General features: G+C 38.5%; 3 protein-coding genes across 3 annotated transcripts; 1 reads left to right on the top strand and 2 right to left on the bottom strand.

Moving 5' to 3' along the window:
- Nucleotides 1–2,135: 2,135 nt before the first annotated feature.
- LOC137946950 (small polypeptide DEVIL 4-like) lies at nt 2,136–2,679 on the bottom strand. The gene has a single exon (XM_068793238.1). It carries the CDS (start codon nt 2,517–2,519, stop codon nt 2,385–2,387), a length of 135 nt encoding a protein of 44 aa, XP_068649339.1. The 5' UTR covers nt 2,520–2,679; the 3' UTR covers nt 2,136–2,384.
- A 2,926-nt stretch (nt 2,680–5,605) lies between these two features.
- LOC137945875 (uncharacterized) lies at nt 5,606–17,417 on the bottom strand. Its single transcript, XM_068791943.1, has 9 exons — nt 17,078–17,417; nt 15,682–16,032; nt 15,386–15,601; nt 14,563–15,215; nt 11,319–11,415; nt 11,164–11,217; nt 10,959–11,080; nt 7,703–7,893; nt 5,606–6,518 (listed from the first exon to the last, which is right to left on the bottom strand). Exons 1-9 carry the CDS (start codon nt 17,261–17,263, stop codon nt 5,893–5,895), a joined length of 2,496 nt encoding a protein of 831 aa, XP_068648044.1. The 5' UTR covers nt 17,264–17,417; the 3' UTR covers nt 5,606–5,892.
- A 2,664-nt stretch (nt 17,418–20,081) lies between these two features.
- On the top strand, nt 20,082–21,552 carry LOC137945950 (SPX domain-containing protein 3). The gene is made up of 3 exons (XM_068792062.1): nt 20,082–20,404; nt 20,521–20,686; nt 20,864–21,552. The coding sequence occupies exons 1-3, from the start codon at nt 20,171–20,173 to the stop codon at nt 21,241–21,243; spliced, it is 780 nt and encodes a 259-aa protein (XP_068648163.1). The 5' UTR covers nt 20,082–20,170; the 3' UTR covers nt 21,244–21,552.
- Nucleotides 21,553–21,771: the final 219 nt, after the last annotated feature.

The following is a 21,771-nucleotide window of genomic DNA, read 5'->3' as shown; positions in this document are numbered from 1 at the left end:
TCACAGTCATATACTGTCCGCCATTATACCGACTTTGTATTATACAAATAAATTCTTCTTAAAGTTGCTTATAAATTATAGGTGAGAAGTATAACTAACATGAAGTTGATCATCGTCTGTTAAACGTTCAAACCGTTGCTGTAGTTAATTGATTTCGTCGGACGAACCTAATCCACCTCTCTAGATTCCATAAGGAGCCCTGTTCATGCAGATTTATTTTGTAGAATATTGGGAGAGAGAAAGGTGGAGGGAGGTAAGAGCCCAGCTCAGCGCATCGTCGTCCAAAAATGATCAGTCGCCGATATTACTGGACTGCCCAACCTTGATTGATTTCGAATATTGGAACTCCAGAAGCGTATCTCTCCCTTTCCAAAAAATCTAGGATTGGAATTTTTAATTGCTGCAGAGACAATTGATCGGATAACTCGCCGAGATTCTGCTGGAGGTCTGCAGTGCAGCAGGCACATCAACAACCCATATTGACGTAAACATCTTGAGTAGAGCCAACGGCCCAGCCACCCATGGACGACAGAGAGGCCAAACCGGAGGTCGAGGGGAGGGAAGGACCCACCGAACGTGTTAGCGTCGCTACAAGAATTGGTAATGCATTCGAAGGAGTAGAAGAATGTCTGGTTCGAATTAGAATTGGTGACTGAGAACAAGTTTGAAAATTGTTAAGCAGGTTGGTGGAGGCTGGAGTTAAGCGAGGAGGGAGGGACAGCGGCCGAGGGCGTGGGGCAGGGTGTGCACGTGGGGATGATAACGTTGCCATTGACCAATCATATTCTGTGAGCCAAACTGACATGAGTGGCCGACAGCAGAATATTTGGGATGACGGATTCTGCTGCCCTTCAACAAACACTCGCCTCTTCGGGCTTTGGCTGCTTCTCTGATCACCTTCTCCCTGCTCTTCCTTGTTTAGAGTTTGGAGTCTGAAATCTGGAACACATTCCTTTTCACTCTTTCTTTATCTCTCTCTGTCTTCATATCTCATCCGCTACTTTCCTTTCGTAGCAGAAGGAAGAAGCAGAGACAATGGCTTATGGGTTTGGTCCCTCTTCCACTGTAAAACATATAGTAAAAAGGCCTGCCTCGTTGCTTCACCTTCTCTGCATCTGTCTGTTCAATTGCGGAAGCAGATGAAAGAAATGGGTATCCATGGCGGGTACATGTATACGTGGCCATGTGTGGCTTTATCTTTTTGACAAAGACGCACACAGACAAGGCCCCGCCCCGTTGTAGGGAATTCTACTCAGCTATGTGGTCCAAGAGCAGGGATGCAAGCCTTTGTAAAACTACAGCCAGAACAGTCGTAATTTGAGTGGATTGCTCTGTAAATCTGGCCAACTGTCATGTTCTGCTTGGATTGATTGTAAAAAAAAAATCATTTGATTAAGGGGATAAAAACGATAATCTGTTTCCTAGAATTGGTAAAAGCTCATAAGTGATTCAGAAAGTTACCGATGAAAAGTGCAGACCGAATTCTGGTAATGGCAAAGTGAAAACAGGAAAAGAAAAGAAATTGTAACAGCGTACAATGTGAAGGCCAATCCACAGTCATGTCAGACCCCATGGTAGATATACTTTTTAGCTTTTAAGACCCTTTCTGTGACTCACCCAGTGGAAATTTTCTTCAAGCTGATTCTCTTGCTTGTGAATCTCATTCTTTTACAGGGTTCTGTCACCACTACTCTCTGGGAATTCTGGATAAAATTAGCACTGAAAAGGAAAACTGAGTTAAACCAAAAAGAAAACTGGAAGAAATACGATGAGGGGTTTCAAATCTGCACAAAAGACATCAATATTATTTGCGCAGGAGTGAAAGACAAAAACAACTGATTACTAGTTGTTTTGCTATTTCGTACGGGGAATTAAATTGTACTTCGTCTGCATCTTTCGTCTCAGTCTCACTGATATTAAAAGAACTTAATGAGGCTGCAGCGGGGCAGACGGCGATCCAGATTTTGTAAAAGAATTAAGGAGACAAGACTTAAGAGGTTGCAAATCTTCTGCAATGCAATCATCTTGAAAATTCCTGACAGGCAATTAAAAAGACTGGGAAAGCTTACCCATCAGCTTCACTGTCTTTCAAACAGGACTTCTCCTCAAATTGAACTCAGAAGATGAAAACAGCAAAAAAGAGAGAGAAACACGAAAGAAGAAAATTGATCTTTAATTTCAAAGTTTAATTTACAAGTAGTTGCCTGGAAATGGCTGGATTAGCAGTCATGTCCCAATACAAAGGACAAAAAAGAAGAAAGAAAAAAGAAAAAAAGAAGCAAGCAAAAATTTCTTGGTATTCCGCTATTTACACTCATCCGATCTGCATATTATCCCAACAAAAAAAGGTGGCTGCTCGACGTCTTCATCAGAGGCAGCAAAGATCAATCATGCCAGCAAAGGAGCATAACCACGCACCGCCTGATAATGTAGAGCCTCGCCTTCTGCTCTCTCAACACCCCACCGAGGCCACGACTAACCCTCCTCTTCGAACCCATGGAACCACTGCTCATCTTCATCTTTCTTCTCAACCCTTATTCTTCTTCTCCACCAAAGAGAAAGAAAGGACCAAAGAGAAACCAGACGCCGGAGCTCTGCTCCTCTCTTCTCTACTTAAAAACGAATCTCAAAGAGGGGAGTACAATTCACAGCAGCTTTGCGATGGAGCTGAAAGGAGGACTGGGGCTTATATAGACAAATAAGTGGTCCAACCTCCCGTTGGTCTTGTAAAGAGCCAACTCTGAGGCCTCAAAGGGGCAGTGCATGCCGCCTAGCTACAGCAGACAAGCCCCTCACGGGTCCCACCCACTTGGAATCCTTGGCAACAAAAGGGGCAAAAGATAAAAGCTAGAAAACAAAAGGGAACCCCCACCACCACAACATTATTTTTGGGAAAATATACAAATACATACACCTTCTCTACCCTGGTTTTTAAATGTTCCTTTCCTCTTCCTTGCTCTATTCCACATCACTGCCTTCATCGTTTACCTCCTCACTGCATCAGGCTGGGACCCTTGTTATTAAATTGATGGAGACGATGTTATCTGATGGTTCGACAATGTTATTTAAGAAGAAGAAGACCGGACTTCATTTGAGCTCATGCAGAGCTGCCCCACTTTTATTCTGTGTCAGCCGATTTCCCTCAAGTTCTCAAATGTGCAGGACCCACTTCTCTTTTTTACTTTCCTGCTTCTCTCACAGACTCGATTTCTCGAATACAGGAATCCTGGATAATGGGTTGAGAGCCTTCCTATAAATCTATATATTTTGTTTTATCTTCAGCTGCTGGTGCCCGTTTACGTTAACCCATTTTCAGGTCGCGATGCTTTTGACCTAAGTATCTTTAAATTTAGAGTTGATGATGAAGCCGTATTGCTGTGGACAGAAATATTATCAATTTGCTACTCAACCCGACTTTCTTATTTGTATTTAATTCCCACTTAGATCCCTCTTGCTTTCTTATGTCATCTCCCACTTCTCCGGTAATTTTTGTTAGTTAGCTTCTTTACTTTTAATAAACATCGCTTCCGTCACTTCAGGTCTTCTATGGACTGGGTTGAGTTAATAATCATGAACTGTTGCTTGCTGTTGCGGAAATCTGAATCGGCAATCTGAACCGAGGTCCTCGGAATCGGTTTCCGGGGAACTCCGGGCGGCGATTTATGGTCCTGTAGCCTAACTGTACGGGCTCGACCACCGGGAAACCACTACACGTGCACTTCTGACAAGAGAAGGCTGGACGCGTTTGAGAGAGGAGATTTCCCCAGTGCCGGGGATCGGGCTTATTTGCCTAACAGTTGTAATCAACCAATTCGGAGGTTCTCCAAGAAAACAGTGTAAAACCCGAGAGCTGCACGGCTTACTTCCTGTCTCCAAAGAAACCATCGCTTAATGATAGTTTAGTCGATTAATGTTATCAATCTCGGAAACCCAGAAGGGAAAAGCTGTCGATATCCAGGGTAAACCGAGATTTGTTAGTTACCATGCCACTGCTTTAATTTGTTTATTATGAACAGACGAGGAAAGCATTGGAGTAAATTACTGGAAACGAGGTGGTGGGATTTCGTCTTTCCTTGTTTCTGAAGCGTTGTAACTTGTAAGGTGTGGGCGATAATATTATCTAGACGATTTCACGTGAAGGTGTCTGTGAGCGGACGTCGTCCCTGCCTCTTTGCTTGCGGAAATTTTCTGCCATGTTTGATTTCTAATAGTTGTTTGTAGAAATTACCGATGATAGAGTACGACGAGATGTAATGTAGTGCATACACTGACAGATTTCCTGTATGTTTTGTTGCTGAAATTTCTGAAACAATCTTGTTCTTCTTCTAATTACATACTTTCATTTAAAACACGGACACAACAACGATTGCCCAACTGAAATTAAGCAGCTTGAGTGAGAAGACGAAGAACAGAACAGATACAGTGCACTGAACACAGGAGCACCCTGTTCCCTTGGTCGGAAAAACTTATTGGAAGCAGAAGTTTTTAATGTGTAACACATTATAATCAAATCATTAGCAATAACTAAGATGTTTGCGTCTCATCAAACCAGTACGGACTCGAGTTGCTAAAATGATTTCGAGCCGATTATCCAATTGGATTAAGAGGAATTTGTCTGCACATCAGGGAGACAAGCATGGTTAGCAGCGAAATAATAAAGCTGGAAAACTCTGTGCTTCACGACGTATCTTTTTTACATATTTTAGGTTGATCGCACTGCTTTGTTCTTAATATTGACGGCACTAAAGAGATTTTATTGTGCAATTTGCTTGTCTAATGTGCCCTCAAACGGCCAAACATCCTCCATATTAGCAGACAATGTCTGCTAATTCATGGAAACGACATAACATTTATTTATTGTTTTTTAAACTCCATCATCCAAGCTCGAGGGAACCCACTCGTCTTAGACTCTTCAGGCATGAATTGCCTACAATGAAGCCACTAAGACAAGGATGTACTTCTGTAGGCCTAAATATGAATTTCTACGGTATCATGAAATAGAATTAAACGAAAATGTGAAAGAAATTTGTTCTTACATCCATCTTTTTCCATCAAAAGACTAAAGTTACAAAATGACTATCTTATCTACATCTGATCCCTGAAAAACAGTAACTGGTAACAACCTAAACTAAACAGTGTTTACGACTTCTCGATTTTAATTTTTTAAGCAACAATTTTGACCATTTCGTTATTTTGAGCCTCTGCACACTTCTGTTTCTGTGTGATTAATGGGTAAATGTAAGTCCTTTTGATCTGCAATCGTGTTGATAGGACTCATAGGACCGTAGTAGCGTAGATATGGTATTTCTGTACAGATTCTCGAGTACCGATTGATCAAACATGCATGTCTGACTCTGTACGAGGAAGGTGCGAATGTAGGTGTACCAGTCGAGCCATCTTCTACAGAGTTTGATTGCCTCTGTTGATTACCCGACAAAATCGAGGTCGTCGCCTTGTTGTATATATTTTAAATTAGTAGATTAATGTTTGGCAAATGGAAGGGATACTGATTAAGTAGACCAGAAGCATCTGCTTCGGTCTTTTAAATTTGATAATTGGACTTGCATAAGAGACCTTTTGACCTGAGACATAAAAACCCAAAGAGTTCATAAAAAAATTAATTTAAAGGAACCCCAGTATTTCATTCCTTTCACGGTCATAATAGATAATGGCCATATCCACTAACCATCCAGTAGTACCAGAGATCTCTGCCTCGTCTCTGGTTTGGACATTTACATTGCTGTGAAAAGTCACACGGTTGTTTAGTCCGAAAACAATATGGTATACTCTGAAGCCACCTTTCTGCTAGAATTTGATACATATCCTCTGCACAGACTAGCCACCAGAATAAATGTGTTGCAGAGGGGAAAACAATACTAAAAGCATCATTCCTCATGTAGGCAATGTCCTCAACAAATGAAGTGCAGGTCTCCATTGTCGACCCTCTGATAGCACTAGCCTCCGTAAAACAGGTACAGCCCCGGCAGCAATGATAGCTGGATGATTCTCACTGTCCATACTAAGGTTATACAAAATTGCCAAGCTAGCTTCTGAGGCCCGTTCGTTTCCATCTTCAATTAGTTTCACTAATGGGAATATTGCTCCCTGAGATGCAACAGCTCTTGTGTAATCCGCAGCCCCTTCGGAGATTATCTGCTTTAGTTCTATAGCAGCAGCCTCTTGTTCTTCAGGAGAAAATGAGGTTTTGAGCCGTTCAACTAGTCTTGGGATTGCCTCATATAAGATAACTTCCTTGTTAATGAGATTCTGGGGATCAAGATGTGAACCACCCAAAGATTCAAGTTTTACCAGGCAGGCAGCAACCAACTCTTTAGCATCAAGAGGAATGTTGAACTTCAGTAATTTGCGGAGTAACTTAACGAAATGATTAGAGTCTACAGAATCCCGAAACCTCCTGGAGTCAAGTAGTTTTGCTAGGAGCTGTGAAACTGCAGATATTGCACGACCAGCTTCTTCAGCTTCTATGGGATTTGGCTCATCTGATTCCTCATCAAAGCCTGCCAAGAAAACAATAATACACAAGACAAGATCAGAGTTAAAGAGAAGAGAACCCTAGAATATCCACTAAAGGATCAGATGATTGATGTGGCCCAATCTCAGTCTTTCCATAATCCTAGCATCCCAAAAAACCTGTGGATGATAACTTTGGCCAGTTTTATCTAATCATGTTCCGAGGTGTATTCCGAATATAACACTTTTACTCACTATCGTCCCTTATCAAATTCAAGCCCAACAAAATAAATAAACATCAGCCTGCACACGCCAATGGTGCACAGAATAGAAACAGAATTAGCTTCCAGTAGCTCCAATACCCAATACCATGTTAAATTGAACCAAATACATCCAAAAATGGCTAAGCCATGATATTGAGATACTGTATGTGAAATGCTTCATATATATATATCTTAGCTTCCCAATGGAAACCTCCTCTCATGGTCCAAGCCCGTTAAACAAACAGATAAATGGGACAAACATGTAGAGCACAAGAACTAGGTCCATTATACACTTACTTTCTAACATTACACAATCAATTATAATCAAATTTATGGCCCTCCCTTGTACACAAAGATGTTGATTCACGTACATTCTGGACCATGCCCCATTTACTCTATAAATAAGCAGGTGGGATTACTTGCATGTCCATTGTGTAACAAGAATGAAGCTTCAACTTGACAACATCCCTAAATGACACAAAATTCTGGAGCACAGTAAGGATATCAAGGTTCTGCGACTTACGAGTCAATTTGGCCAGTGTTTTTGAAGAGGTTGGTTTGATTCAGGGGTGGGGAACTGATCTCGAGCATGACATGCAACAGATTTGGTTTGACTCGTTGTGACTCAGCCAGACCAGGATTAAACTTGGATGGCAAGAGTCTGACTCAGGGTTAATTGGGTTTGTTCCAACTTGATTTAGGTCACGAGTCTACCTTTAGGTTTCCAGCAAACCACACCAAACTGGTTGAACCCGACAGATTTTCAGGTTACCAACCCGATTCCTAGTAACAGGTCACAGATCCATGAAGGATAGAGCAAAGACCGAGTAGACAATCCATAACATGCTCAGGAGTAGACAGACCAATCTCCACGTCTCAGTTCATTAGCGTCCTAAATCAGGTAAAAAAGATAGACCAGAAATTTAAATTTTAGTGCATAATGCCTATGAATAGTATGTCATCATTACCAGCCATAGATTTGTCCCTGAATACATCACTCATTGCCGATTCAATACCAGCTGAAGTGATCACATCCACATGCAGTTCAAAATATGATAGATATTCCAGGATAGAGGCAGTCTTCATTTGTAAATCAGCTGATGACGATTTCAAGATTTCAATCAGACGCGAAATCACAGGTAAGTCAGAAACTTTTGCCCTGCAAATGAATGCAAGCAATGAACATCATGAACTTCACACAAGCAAAATCTTTGACATAATTAGATATGCTTTTTGTGGGAAAATACAGTCCATGTACAGCTGTGAATATAGCATGTGCAGCATGTGGTAATATACAGTTCGTGTACACCTATGAATATTTGACTTTCTCTAGTGATTGTAATTCCTGATTTGTAGGGATTAGATTTTGATTTATATCACCAAGATTAGATAGGTACTTAATATAGTGACACTCTGCTGTACATATAAATCATTGTAATTAGTTTCTCATTCAGTTTTCAATACAAATTAGCTTTAAGTTCGTTTTCTGGTGAAGTCACCATCAAATCGTGAATTCCAGTATCCTTTTTTTCTCTAAACCATGTCTTCATTCACCGAAACCAGTAACACTTTAGAAGTTTCTTTGACTGACAACAACAAGTCTGCCACAACGGAAGAATTGCAGAATATTCAGGCAGCATATAGGTTGAACGGAAAAAAATTATCTGAAGTGGTCTCAATTGGTCCGCATGTTCTTGAAGGGAAGAGGAAAACTGAGTCGCTTGCTTGGCACCAATCCGAAACAAGGTGATCCTAAATTTGATGCTTGGGGCGAACAAGATTCTTTTGGTGATGTCCAGATTATGGAACTCTATATTACCATAAATCAGTGATACATATATGTTTTTGAGTACGGCCAAGGAAATATGGGAAGCAGTCAACCAGATCTATTCTAAAGTTCGTGATGCTGCACAGATCTATAGACAAAAATTTTGGTTGCTGGATTAAACATTGACTTTTATGCCGTAAGAATGCAAATACTTGGAAAAGAGGATTTGCCATCTTTGAATGAGGCAATAGCAATTGTTCTTGCTGAGCAAAGTAGAAGGTGTGTTATGATTGAAATTCCCACAGTAGAGAGTTCAGCGTTGTTGTCTAAAAATTCTAATATGAAGAGTTATGGCTCTGAGCAGCATCTTGATAAAGGCAGTGGGCAAACAGATCTGTCAAGACCATCCAACAAGAACTCTTTGTGGTGTACATAATGCAAAAAATCACACCATACCAAGGAGAAGTGCTGGAAACTCCATGGCAATCCTCAAACAATGGACAAAAAATGGTCCAAGAAGAGTGGACAAACCAGAGGACAGGGACAAGCACATATGGCAAACACACAGCCAAAGAATGAAGAAAACTTCCCAATTACCAAATTCAACAGAGAGGAGATTAAAAAATTGACTCTATTCGGGACATTAGAGAAGCCGCCTACAGTAGGTACTTGTTCTTTGGTGTTGTCAGGTATTTCTCCTCTCTTCTCATGTTTCCTTTGCTCAAGTTTTTAATATCTCGGATAAGGTCTCCTCCAACTCCTGGGTCATTGACTCAGGAGCAACAGATCACATGACCCATTCATCTAAATTTTTGTCTCATATACCCCTTGTCCCAGCAATAGAAAAATAACCGTGGCTGATGGATCAATCACAACTGTGATTGGCCAGGGGGATGTCTTTTTGAGTGTTTGTTTTACACTTTAGAATGTCCTTCACGTCCCAAAATTATGTACCAATCTTGTGTCAATCCAAAAACTCACTGCTGATTCTGATGGTAGTGTGTCCTTTTATTCCTCTCATTGTGTGTTTCAGGAGCAGGGCACGACTGTCTTGAAGAATCGAATAGATAACATAGAGTTAAGAGTTTATTACCCTTATCATTCCTTTCCGAGTCATTCAAATCCAATAAAGACAAGATCTGGCTTTAACACCTTCATCTTGGTCACCCATAAACAGGAGAATGCATAAATACAAAAAACAAGTGCTTATGAAACTTCTTGCACACATGGAAAAAGCACAAACTTGTCTTACATTGGTAAGGCTGCAAATGGCTAACAGAAACAGTTCCGTTACCCCCTTCCAGATATCCTATATTTTAGTACATCTTACTCAGGCAAAGAGTTTCATCTTGTCATTCATTTACCCAAAATTACCAATGGGTAAACAGGTAAAAGGGTAACCTAAATGGTTTAGGAAAGACCAGTAAAATCATTTAAAAAACTGTAAAGCTTTAAAACAACATTAGGAATTTATTTTTTTGAAACGGTGATGAACATTAGGAAATTAAAGCTAGAAAAAGGTTAACATGTACGTCTCATCAACTAAAATTTTATTAAGATTATGTCATGTATAATATATAACAAAAAATACATTAACGAATTAATCTTTAACATATAAATGAGCAAGTTTGTAAAAAATATCTATCAACCATCCACATCAGCTTGGCATTCTTCAAATTGCTAATCTGGTTTTTTATTTATTTATTACACTTATATGTGGACGGGTGGAATTTACAATTAAACATTCTCTATGTTGTAGTAATTAGAACAACCTTTGACAGTATTCATTGCATTGAACAAATAGCATATGTGGGTAATGGAGTAATCTAACCTCTCAATCCTGACCTAGGCAAGAATTTTGTTTAGTCTGTGGCCAGGTATAGTTGCAAAACGAGTAACTAGATGAAATAATCAGCCCAAAAAATTAGATGTACTTGCCATCAAAGAAGATATAAAAAAATCACAGCCTGAACAAGTTAGAGCCTTTAATTGTGAGGTTTAAGCAATCATGATGACATAAAAATCAAGAAGAAAATTGTTAAAGTTGGGTCCAAGTTCATCTCAAAATAACTAGCTAAAGTCAAGATGCCTTTTTCTCAATCTATAGGATTTATCCTAACTTTAACCTATGACAGACAAGGTACAACATAAACACTCCCACTAACACTCTCCCTCACGTTTAAACCTTAATAAATGATCAATTGACCTGAGACAGCGTACAACATAAACAGGGAATGATTAAGACCCAACAGAACAAGTACCTTACTCAATTAACATGCTAAAGCTGGGTCTAAAGCTGGGTCTAGGCCCATCTAAAAATCATTACCCAAAGTAAAGAGACTTTTTCCCAACTAATAACCACAGAATTTTTCCTGACTTCAACCTATGTAGGAATTTTTCCTGACTTAGTTCAGCATAATCATAAGATAGGAAATACCAAAATAAGGAAAGCGAACCTGGTCACAGCTCCAAGTTCAGATAAGTCATCTGGTGATATGGTTAATTCTTTAACTCCCACAGATTTTTTGTGTACACCGTTATATGCTTCCTCTGATGCATTGGCCCCATTAACATAAAACTGGAAAATCCAATCAACCAGTGGCTGACTTAGAGATTTTTTATGCAATAGATACAAAAAAATAAAAAGAAATTGGACTTAACCTTAGATTTCATCGCTTTATTCGGATCAAATATTCGAGCTAGTATATTTACAGCCTGCATTTTGCAAAAACTTTATTAGTTAAAGCACAAACCATTAAATGATAGTACCCAAATTTTGAGATGGATAATGAATTTTTATAATTAAAACAATCAACCTTTTCCATCAGGCCAACAGATATGCTTGCATTCTTGAGTATATCAACCAGGGGGTCCACCACGCCATCCACTTCCATGGTCTTGCAAACATCACAACTGGAGAGAAAAAGGTCAGCAAAGATTTATAAGAAGTTGGAAATAAAACTACAGGAAAGAGCTCACGGAGCAGAATCAGCAGGAACACCACATGTACACACAGCGAACTGCTCAACACATAAATATGAAAAATAGAATAAAGGAACAGCAAAATTCAAGGACAACAATAATTTTTATAGATGAATCACTCAATTATACAATGTTAACTGCAGACGTGGCATATGCAGTGTAACACGTTCAAAGAAATATCTATGGTCCAAAATAAATAAACCACACAACTAGGGGTGGCATTGAGCCGAGCCAAGCCCAACCTGCCTATGTTCGAGCTGAGCTTGATTTAAATATTTCGAACTCTCGGCTCAAGCCTAAAATTGTTATCGAGGTCGAGCCTAATAATTTTAATCGAGTTCGAGCCGAGCTCGAGCTTCAACATTCATTTAAAACTTTTCAAAAAATACATGTCTCGAGTTCGTGCTCCAACATACATTTAAAACTTTTCAAAAAATACATGTCAAATAAATTGTATATAAATTTATGCATACATTTTACATAAAATTGGGAATGACCACTACTTAAAATTGGGCATAAGGGTGACATTGAATCCAGCTGAGTCCGAACCTTGTTCAAGTCGAGTTTGATTTAAATATTTCGAACTCGAACTCGAGCTTGAGCCGACCCTAGCCTCAAACCTAAAATTGTAATCGAACTCGAGCCTAATAATTTTAACTGAGTTCGAGCTCGAGCTCTACCCGAGTTTGAACTTAACCTACATTTAATACTCTATATAAAATATATGTCAAACAAATTATATATAAAATTATGCATACATTTTTAAAAAAAATTATAGGGGAGGTTCAGGATTGAATTTCAATACTGGATTAAAACGCACCAATATTAATCTTTTTTACTCCAAATGTTGTCTAGTTTGTTTTGTAATTTTTGAATCTGGCCATAAATTTACTATGGCCTCCTTAGTGCCCTTGGTTGAAAATTTATATTCTAGGAAAAACTAGAAATGTTTTTCCTATGATACATATTTCCAAAAAAAACTTTAAATAAAATCCTATTACTATTAGTGACTTATTAGAAAATTACAAGAAATATTTTAAAATTTTCTTAGGAAAGTTAAATGGACCTCTTATAGCCTCTTCTAGGGAAATAAATAAAAATTAATAATCAATCTAATATATTACTATACTTATCGATAAATTTTTAATCAAATAAAATGTCAAACACAAAATTGCAATGAAAATTGCCTCATGCTAAAAGTATTACAACATCAACTGTCAAATACTTATTCAAAAATTTTCTATACGGTTTTCTAGCCCATCTTGGCAGGGAAATCTTACTTAGAAAATTATATGATTTTTTTAATAAGAATTTTCAATTAGAAAAATGTTTACAAAAAACATGAGACACTAATAATCCCTAGAAACTTATTTATACTAAAATGTATTTTCAATTTCTTCAAGAACCATGAGGAAGGAGAGTTTAAGGAAATTTTTTTTTTTCACTTTATGATCTCGCACGTGCGAAATCATCTTCACGTGCAGGGGGGGAGGGGGACATTATTTCTCCCCTGAACTTAGGTATTTGGTTCTGGTTTTCCACCGAGACAACGCGGAGGAAGGGTTACGGCGCCGACGAGGACCTGTCGTTAGGGATGACGTAGGCGGCGGCGACGACGGAAACAGAGGAGAAGAAGAAATTGAACGGACGGCCATAGAGGCGGCCGGCGAGCAGCTGTCGACGGCGACAGAGGCGGTGACAACAACGGACGGGAGGGGCTCGGCGGTGACGAGGGGGGGAAAATTTGGACGGGAGGGGCTCGGCGGTGACGAGGGGAGGAAAAAATTTTCCCCCCCTCGCTCCCGCTCCCGCTCCCTTGCTCCCGACTCAGCTCGTTAACGAGTCGGCTCGCGAGCCGTCGAGCAGAACCTGGATTCGGTCGAGCTCGGATCATTAATTTAAACGAGCCGATCCCGGATCTCGAACTCGGCTCGAGACGGCTGCAACGGAGGCGGTGACGAAAACAGAGGAGAAGGCGAGGGGAGGAAGAAATCGAATGGACGGCCACAGAGGCGGCCGATGAGCAACTGTCGACGGCGACAGAGGCGGTGACAACAGCGGACGGGAGGGGCTCGGAGGTGACGAGGGGAGGAAACCCCCCTCGCTCCCGCTCCCCTGCTCCTGACTCAGCTCGTTAACGAGCCGGATCTCGAGTCGGCGAGCAGAACCTGGATTCGGTCGAGCTCAGCTCGTTAATTTAAATGAGTCGATCCCGGATCTCGAACTCGGCTCGAGATCTAGGGATACTGAATCGAACCGAGCTCGAGCTGCTCGCGAGCCGGCTAGGTTTGAAGCCACCCCTACACACAACCACAATCATAGTCTTGAATCAGACATTAGTGCAACAAGATAAGCATTTATTGGAGGGGATAACTTCAGTAAGTAGGAGTATTAAAGTTCCTGATACCATCAAAAGATCTATAGAAGAGCAAAGATTTGCAAGATAACTATACAAACAAAAATAACCAATGGCAAACTGAAAAAGAGTACTAAAAATGTTTGTCAATATTAATTCACCTACTAGACAGTAATAACATATGTATGTAAGGCCCTATGCATAACTTGCACAATAAAAACCATCTACAAATGCTCCATGATTAAAATGAGTGACATTCCTAAAATTTGCACTTTATTAGGCATCAGAGAAGTGGATCAAGGAATTTTTTCTTCAAATATAGATGGTTCAAATTTTGTCAAGGTGGTTTGGATAATACTTTACTATCGAATACCAAAACAGTGCAACTTGATGAGAACCATTCGTTTGCATTTCAAATTTCTATTAAATGGTTCAGATCACATGAATTTGATGTTGAATGCTCTCAAAAAGCCTAACATCATACGCAAACCTGGCATGGGCACATGAAATTTGCAACTGTAATTTCAAGATTGGATATATAATTGCATGTTTAGAATCATTTTGCTTGAATTTTTATTTAGTAGTATCATGACCGAGGTAGAGCATATATTAACACACGGTCCTCTGGCCCAAATCCAATTGCCATCAGATCAGTAGGTACCATCAACCCAAACACAGAAGGAGACTTATGCATCTGATACAAAAGAAACTATATGTCTGACCTGATAGATAGCCTCTCCAAAGCACAAGCTGCAGCAAATCTAAGAGACTCGTTAAAATGGCCAAGTAGTTGTACTAGATTTTTAACTGCTCCAGCTTCGTTAAAGGAGGTCCTCATGTGTTCATTAATGGCTGCATCAGCGATAGATAGTGCTGCTCTTTCTACAGCTGAATCATCTTCCAGCCCAAGTATCAATACCAATCGAGCAATACCATCCATCCATGGTAAAAGAGTGAACTGTTGATTTGGAGAGGGATTTGTTTGAGGTTTTAATCCATCTTCCAACTCTATAGCTCCAATACGTGCAAGAAACTGCTGGTGGGTCCGCCCAACAACTGCATTAAACTTAGCTTCATCTAACCTAGCATTTTTGTCTTGAATGTTCAAGCCTAAGAGCAGTTCAGATGCGCCATATCTTGAAGGAGTAAAAGAGCTGCGTTCGATCTCTGTTCCATCAGGTAAAGACGGCCATGCATGTGTCATGGGCCTAAAAGATTTGTAAGCAGCTGAGCCAATTAATGGTACCAAGACCAGACCCTCCTCTACAATAAGAATTTTATAAAACTCATCTTTAGCTAGTTCCAGTAAAATGTTCTTAGCATCATTTCTGATCACTTTTGAGCCATCCTCTGTGTTGCTCTGCAGCAACCCTGCCTGCAGAAAAATTCATTATTGACTATGAAACTGAATTATGTGCCTTAAACACTACAACTTGGAATCAAGAAAGTGTAAGTGAACAAAATGAGCGTTAAGTTGAGATGGTTTGACTACATTTGACATGATAAATAGTTTTCATTATGAGAAGAAACTATAACAACACTAACCAGTATTTTAATGACACCAGCTTCAACCATAATTCCATGATTAGAGCTACACAATGCCAAATTTGCAAGGACACCACCTGCTGCCTCTTTTACTTTTAATTGGTCATCATCAAGGAACTTAATAAGCATAGGGATAAGACCCATATTTGCAATCTTCACTCTTTCTTTCTCATTAACAGATAAGTTTGACAAAGTACAAATACTTTGCTCTTTTACCTGCAGAAACGTTTGGAGAATTTCAACCATGAATTGTAACAAACAGACATATTTTACCATAATGTGTCATCATCTGATACCTCTGCAGTTAGCGTAGGCCTAGTAAGAAGAGAACTTATCTCTTCTACTACTCCACTTTCAGCCACCAAATCTTTATATGAATTGTCTGAGGATATTGTTTGTAGAAGACCAGCTGCTGCCTCACATGTATGACTTGAATCTGATTTTAGGAGATTAACAATAAGATTAACACAGCCACGAAATTTCATAATTGCATCAATACATTGCTTTCCACCCTGTGAGTATTTCCAGAGTGTAATTACTGCTCCCTCCCTGTCAAGTGGGTCATTGTCAATCCCAAGCATCCGAACAAATAAACCTACATAAGCATCCCCAGATTTACTTGAACCACTTTCAGAGACCTCATTGTCCTAACATAAAAGACAAATCAATCTTGTAAGACCTTGGACCAGGACAGAGATAACAAAACAATAAGAAACCACCATGTTAAAGATTATAACCAAAATTCAGCAAACTTGAGTACTAAAACACAAGGAGGAAAGGAAGCCAAGACCATTATCACATGCCCAACCCCTCCAGATCATTAACACTGCTTAACTCCACAATTGGTTTAAATTCACTTGAAAAGTTTGGTATGCAATTTCAAAAGATATAGTACAATTTGAAAGTATTTGATAACATAGTGACAGAATCATGACCTTCAAAAGGTAATAGAGTACAACTCGCTTCTAAAAAAAAAAAAAGCTAGATGGATTTTCCCAATGCAGATTTATTGCGTGCCGTCCAGAATTTCAACCAGAAACCTCTCGCTTTTGCCAGCTATTACGTATATAGAATTATGAATGCAAAGAAAGCGAAGCATGACTTATAAAATCACTTTCAACTACAACCGCGGAGAGGACCATAAAAATAAAATAAACAAATAAATGAAAAGTTATCAAGTAAGCCAATTTCTTTTAAAACAAAAAAAAAATGACTATCCATTTAGTACCAAACTTTAACAGTTCTAGGTAACCTGATCCCCTTGGCAATGAATCATGGACTATTTGGTTCGCCAAGTCGAGAATGGGGTAGTTATATTTTAGCAAACTATAACTGTGACTTATATCTAAGACATAATAGCACTTTTTTTATGGCAAAGGACCATGAAGTCAAGACAAATAATTTTCAAAAAAGAGAATCACACGACATTTGATTCAGGCACTGTGCGATATCATTCTGAGGAGGTCACTTCCAAGTGTTCACAATCATCGGTTAAAGCCATGTATAACAAAAAGCAACCATATAAAATAAAATCAACATGTAATCGAGTTATGTCACTGAGTTTAAAGTATGACATGCCAAATTTGGCAAACGAAAGTTTCTTCTGTTTGATAAGCTGTCAACCCATTACCCACTGGAGACATGTCCGATATGTTTATATATATTGTGATAAGTGAAGTTTTAAGAGCCTACGATTTCAGGTTTGGCGTCAACGGTGCGGCCGTCGCTGCTATTGCGAACAAGAAAAATTCGAGGAGAAGCGCTGCCGCGCCTGAGCGGGAAGATAAGCCTAACAGTGGAAATTGGGCGTGTTCGTACAGGATAGACCACTTTGCTCGTCGTCTTTAGCTTGTAGTTGGGCAAGATTGTTGAAGCCATGGCCAGTACAGAATACAAAGATAGAGGAGTTTCAGCACTTCTGCTTCGTTGCTGGCTTGCTGGCTGCTAGACGGATCACTCCAACCAACAGACACCAGAGTTATCCTTTGCGACCTCCCCTCGTTCTGGATTTTCTGGAACAATCCAGCGTTGAGACTTGAGAGTCTTTACTTGCAATTAACATGTCAATGGGAATATAAGAGCGTGTTAGTGCTAGGTGTAATTCACTTTCACTAAGGAAAGTGGCTCCAAAAATATTATTATACTGTGTAAGTGATGAGTGAAGTTAATTACATAGGTAATTCATTTTTACTCATTTATGGGGGGGGGGGGGGGGGGGGGGGGGTAGTCCACAGTTAAGAATTCCCCCCCCCCCCCACATAACTTAGTTCATCAAATTATGACATTAGTATAGAAAAAATTGAATTGAAGTGAGATTACACCATTTTATTCGCTAAAAAAAAATGGAGGAAAACTGATTCTTACCTATTTTATGAATCATCCACTTTCCTTGCGCGACACGCATTGCTTTTTCCCCCCACCCAAAAGGAAAAAATTATCCTCATTCGCTATTCTTGTCTCCCTCTCCCTCGGCCTTCTATTTCCCGACGATTTTTTTGCCCCATTTCTTTCTCTCGTCTTCGCTCTCTCTACTTTCTCTCATCATCTCTCGTTTTTGCTCTTTGCTTTATCCGTTCACCCCAGTTTCATTCATCTTTTCTCTCTCGATGTGCAATGCCTAGGGTTTCTGCCATCGGCATTAGCAATTCGCAAGATTTTAGGGTTCTTACCGAATCTATGATGCTTTGGAGAATAGACTGGGACAAGAACCTCGCCAGCGCAGAGCAACGAAGGGACATTTGTTGCCATGAGATCGATCTTCACGCTGTAACAGAATTTCATGGCGGTTTCGAAGGTCTCAGAGCCACCTAGGAAATCCGAAATCGAAGGTCTCTTTCGCGGCAGGGCTCTTCGACGACGACAACTTGTTATTTTTTATTTTTTTTCACTTTTTAAAAATTTATTCTAATAACACGTCATTAGTATATTAATTTATAATAAACTTTAATCATGAATTAGTTTAATTATAATAAACTTTAAACCACTGGATTTACATTTTGTGTTAATAAATTATTAATTAATAATACGTAAATAAATATATTATGTTATTGATAAATTAATTTATTTATTTATTTATTATGTATTTTTTGTTTTGTATTAAAATAGTGATTTTTAATGTTAAAATATATCTTATGTCATTACAAAATAATTTATTTATTTATTATATTTGTTTATGTTATTTTAAAATTTTGTATTTATTTTAAATAATTTATCCTAGTCACACATAATTAGTATATTAATTTATAATTAATTGGTTTAATTATCCAATTGCTATAATTAATTAAATCATTAGGTTTATTTATTATATTATCTTATGTTATTTTTTATTTTTTTATTAATTTTGTATAATTTATTCTAGTCACACGTAACTATTGTTTTAATTTATAATAAACTATAATCATTAAGTAATATAATATAGTTTTTCATTAATTAAGATATTAATATATTATAATACTATACATTAAATCACTTATAAGTGTAGTAACCACGTTTATTTTGGTTAATTATATGTTTAGGTATATGTTTTATTTAAGTATATTATAAAAGGTTACTCATTATCTTCTTTAAATCATACTTTTTATTTGGGGGCACTAACACTGAAATCTGTTTTCCAGCCACTTGAACTGAGTTGAAGTTGAATCAATTCATTTCAATTCAATTTAAATTATTCACTTCAATTCAAGTTCATTATGGACTAATCTCCCGTTAAGTGAAAAAACAGTAAAAGTAAAATCATTACGTGAGACTAATGAATTCACTTTCACTCGTCTCAATGCTGAGACTAAACTAATCCGGTTGGATTTTAATGGAAATATTTATATTTTTTATTAATAAAATATTTTATTTATTTATATTCATGACTTTTAATATTATATTAAATTACTAATTTAAGAGTGATAAGCAAGATATCGTAAAAGTATGAATTTGATAAAGTATATAGAGTAAACATTTTGATTTAAGTATTCTATTTTTTTTTATTAATTAAATTAATATTTGTATTTTACTTTGTAATTATTGTATTGATTTAGATAAACAAAAATCTATCTTATTTTATTAATAGAATACCCTATTTATTTATTTGTTGTATTCATGACTTTTAATAGTATATTAAATTACTAATTTAAGAGTGAAAATTAGATATTATAAAAATAATAATTTGATTAAATATCTAGACATTATACAAGTAACCATGTTTTTAGGTATATTGTTTTTTATATTTAATTATTTTAGTATTTTACTTAGAATTTTTAAATTATTTATCTTATTTTATTAATTAAAGAGATAAATAAAACTATCTTAATAAAGTTAAATCTATCAAAATGGGCCTGGGCTGTGTATAATTGTAAACACCCATCCAGAAGAAAACGGCTGAATAGTTAGAAGCTTGAAGCACTGTTGGTCCGATTAAAGAAACCGCAACAATCTTGGGCACATCATATAATAAGTAACGGATCGGTGGATATTATTTCGGCTTTTACTAAAATTCTGTCCCGAATCTTTGAATAGGACGGGGAGATTCCAAGGAATCATCTCAAAAGCCTCTCTCAATCTCCAAGCTAATAAAAGTCGCGACAGAATATGCTGGGGAATTGCTTTGGTTTTTCCCCCTCTTCCCTCCTCTCATTAACACGCAACAACACGCTTAAGCATATGCTTCCACATATTCTCCTCGTCACTCTCCTCCCTCCATATAATAAACCCACCCGCTTCTGCTCTTCCACTCCCCTTCCATATGAGCCCATCCTCTTCTTCCTCTGAATCGACTCGTAATAATAGCAAGCTGTCATGAAATTCGGCAAGTGGTTGAAGCAGCAGATAGAGGAGAGCCTGCCTGAATGGAGGGACGAGTTTCTCTACTACAAGGATCTCAAGAAGTTGGTCAACCTCATCTCTGCCGCGACCGATCTGGCCGAGTACGCCAAGGCGGAGGCCGACTTCCGGTACTTGCTCAATGCCGAGATCGCTAAGTTCAACGCCTTCGTCGTCGAGCAAGAAGAGGATTTCATTATCCGCCAGAAAGTATGGTTTCGCTAATTTCTCTCCTCTCTCCCCTTCCCTCTTCCATGACTTGTGGATTATAGATTCTCCTACCCGTGTATCTTTTTTTACGGAAATTGTTCGGAATTTTATCGCAGGAGATACAGGAGAGGTTGCAGACGATAAATGCTCTGTTGGGAACCAACGGTGTTCGACCATCCGAGGCTGAGTACAGAGAGGAGATGAGAAAGATCATAAAAGACATTGTCGATTTTCACGGGGAAATGGTGCTCCTGATGAATTACAGCGTTGTCAATTACACAGGTTTTCTTTGTTTACACTCACTCGCTTCTTCTAGTTTCTTTCGATTCGAAATTCAGGGAGTCCCATTTTCCGATTTTAGGGTGAAATGTGAAGGGGATGGGATAGGTTAATTTTTGTTTTTTTGTTTTAAAAAGTACTTGTGCGGCGGAAATTGTTTTAAGTTATTGGTTAATACAGGCCTGAGTAAAATCGCCAAGAAGTATGACAAGCGAACAGGGCGCCCGCTACGGCTGCCCTTCATCAAGACGGTGTTGGAACAGCCCTTCTTTACCACGAGCATGATCTCGAAGCTGGTGAAAGAATGCGAGAACACCGTGGACGTGGTGTTTCATATCACCGAGGAGGAGGACAACGGCTATGGAGATATCCAACTGAACATGACAGAGGTGGCAACTGAACAAACAATTTTCAAAAACACGGTGGCTGCGCTGAAGAATATGAAAGAGATGAGAAGAACTAGTTCGACCTACAGTCCCCTCTCCCTTCCTCCTCTAAATCTGCCCGAGTTTGATTTCGTCCACTCCTTCCAACTCCAGTCTCCGGTCTCCATTCTCTGAATCCAGAGACGCGTTGTCTCTCTTTCCTCTGTTTGTTACAGTTACCAAAAAGAAAAAGAAAAAACGTCTCAGTGTCTTTCTTGTGCACTTTATCAAAATATTAAGATACACATTCCTCGTCATACTTAAACAGTTCTTGCTTATCCTGACAAGTGCGAATATAGTAATACTGCTGTAGCGATTTGTTCTCGCTATTGAATTAGAGCTCTGGAATGTATACTCAAGTTTATCTTTGACTATATACTAATGGATAGAATGCACGAACAGGAACATGTTGGCCCAATTTCAGTGAATTGTGATGAAATTGAAAATTTTAAGAGTTCATCAGTACCATCTTGATCAAATTTTGTCTTATAAATTTTGTGGTTTGAGCACAAATCATGTCCTTTTGAGCAGATCAGTGTTTTGAACATCCACCAGTTCTAATCTGATTGAAAACACGGCACCAAACTTCTCATACTTATTGCAATTCATTGAAGTCCAGCAGAAGCACAATAATCATCACTAGCTAACATTTCCGGTGAAAAC

Source organism: Aristolochia californica, unplaced genomic scaffold, assembly GCF_029961685.1.
Source record: "Aristolochia californica isolate CCGP_79_NKW_82.1479 unplaced genomic scaffold, dmAriCali1.0.hap1 SCAF_12, whole genome shotgun sequence".
Lineage (NCBI taxonomy): Eukaryota > Viridiplantae > Streptophyta > Magnoliopsida > Piperales > Aristolochiaceae > Aristolochia > Aristolochia californica.
The sequence above is the reverse complement of the archived record's forward strand: the minus strand, read 5'-3'. Positions and strand labels throughout refer to the sequence as shown.

Bases quoted from the DNA above. Each gene is read 5' to 3' on its own strand.
- LOC137945875 (XM_068791943.1), bottom strand. From the start codon at position 17,263: ATGGCTTCAACAATCTTGCCCAACTACAAGCTAAAGACGACGAGCAAA. The intron at 11,081-11,163 runs GTTAAGTCCAAT...TGGATTTTCCAG, and splicing joins ATAAAGCGATGAAATCTAAG to TTTTATGTTAATGGGGCCAA. The intron at 6,519-7,702 runs GTAATGATGACA...TTTTCTTGGCAG, and splicing joins CAGGGACAAATCTATGGCTG to GCTTTGATGAGGAATCAGAT.
- LOC137945950 (XM_068792062.1), top strand. From the start codon at position 20,171: ATGAAATTCGGCAAGTGGTTGAAGCAGCAGATAGAGGAGAGCCTGCCT. The intron at 20,405-20,520 runs GTATGGTTTCGC...ATTTTATCGCAG, and splicing joins ATTTCATTATCCGCCAGAAA to GAGATACAGGAGAGGTTGCA. The intron at 20,687-20,863 runs GTTTTCTTTGTT...TGGTTAATACAG, and splicing joins CAGCGTTGTCAATTACACAG to GCCTGAGTAAAATCGCCAAG.
- LOC137946950 (XM_068793238.1), bottom strand. From the start codon at position 2,519: ATGAAGATGAGCAGTGGTTCCATGGGTTCGAAGAGGAGGGTTAGTCGT.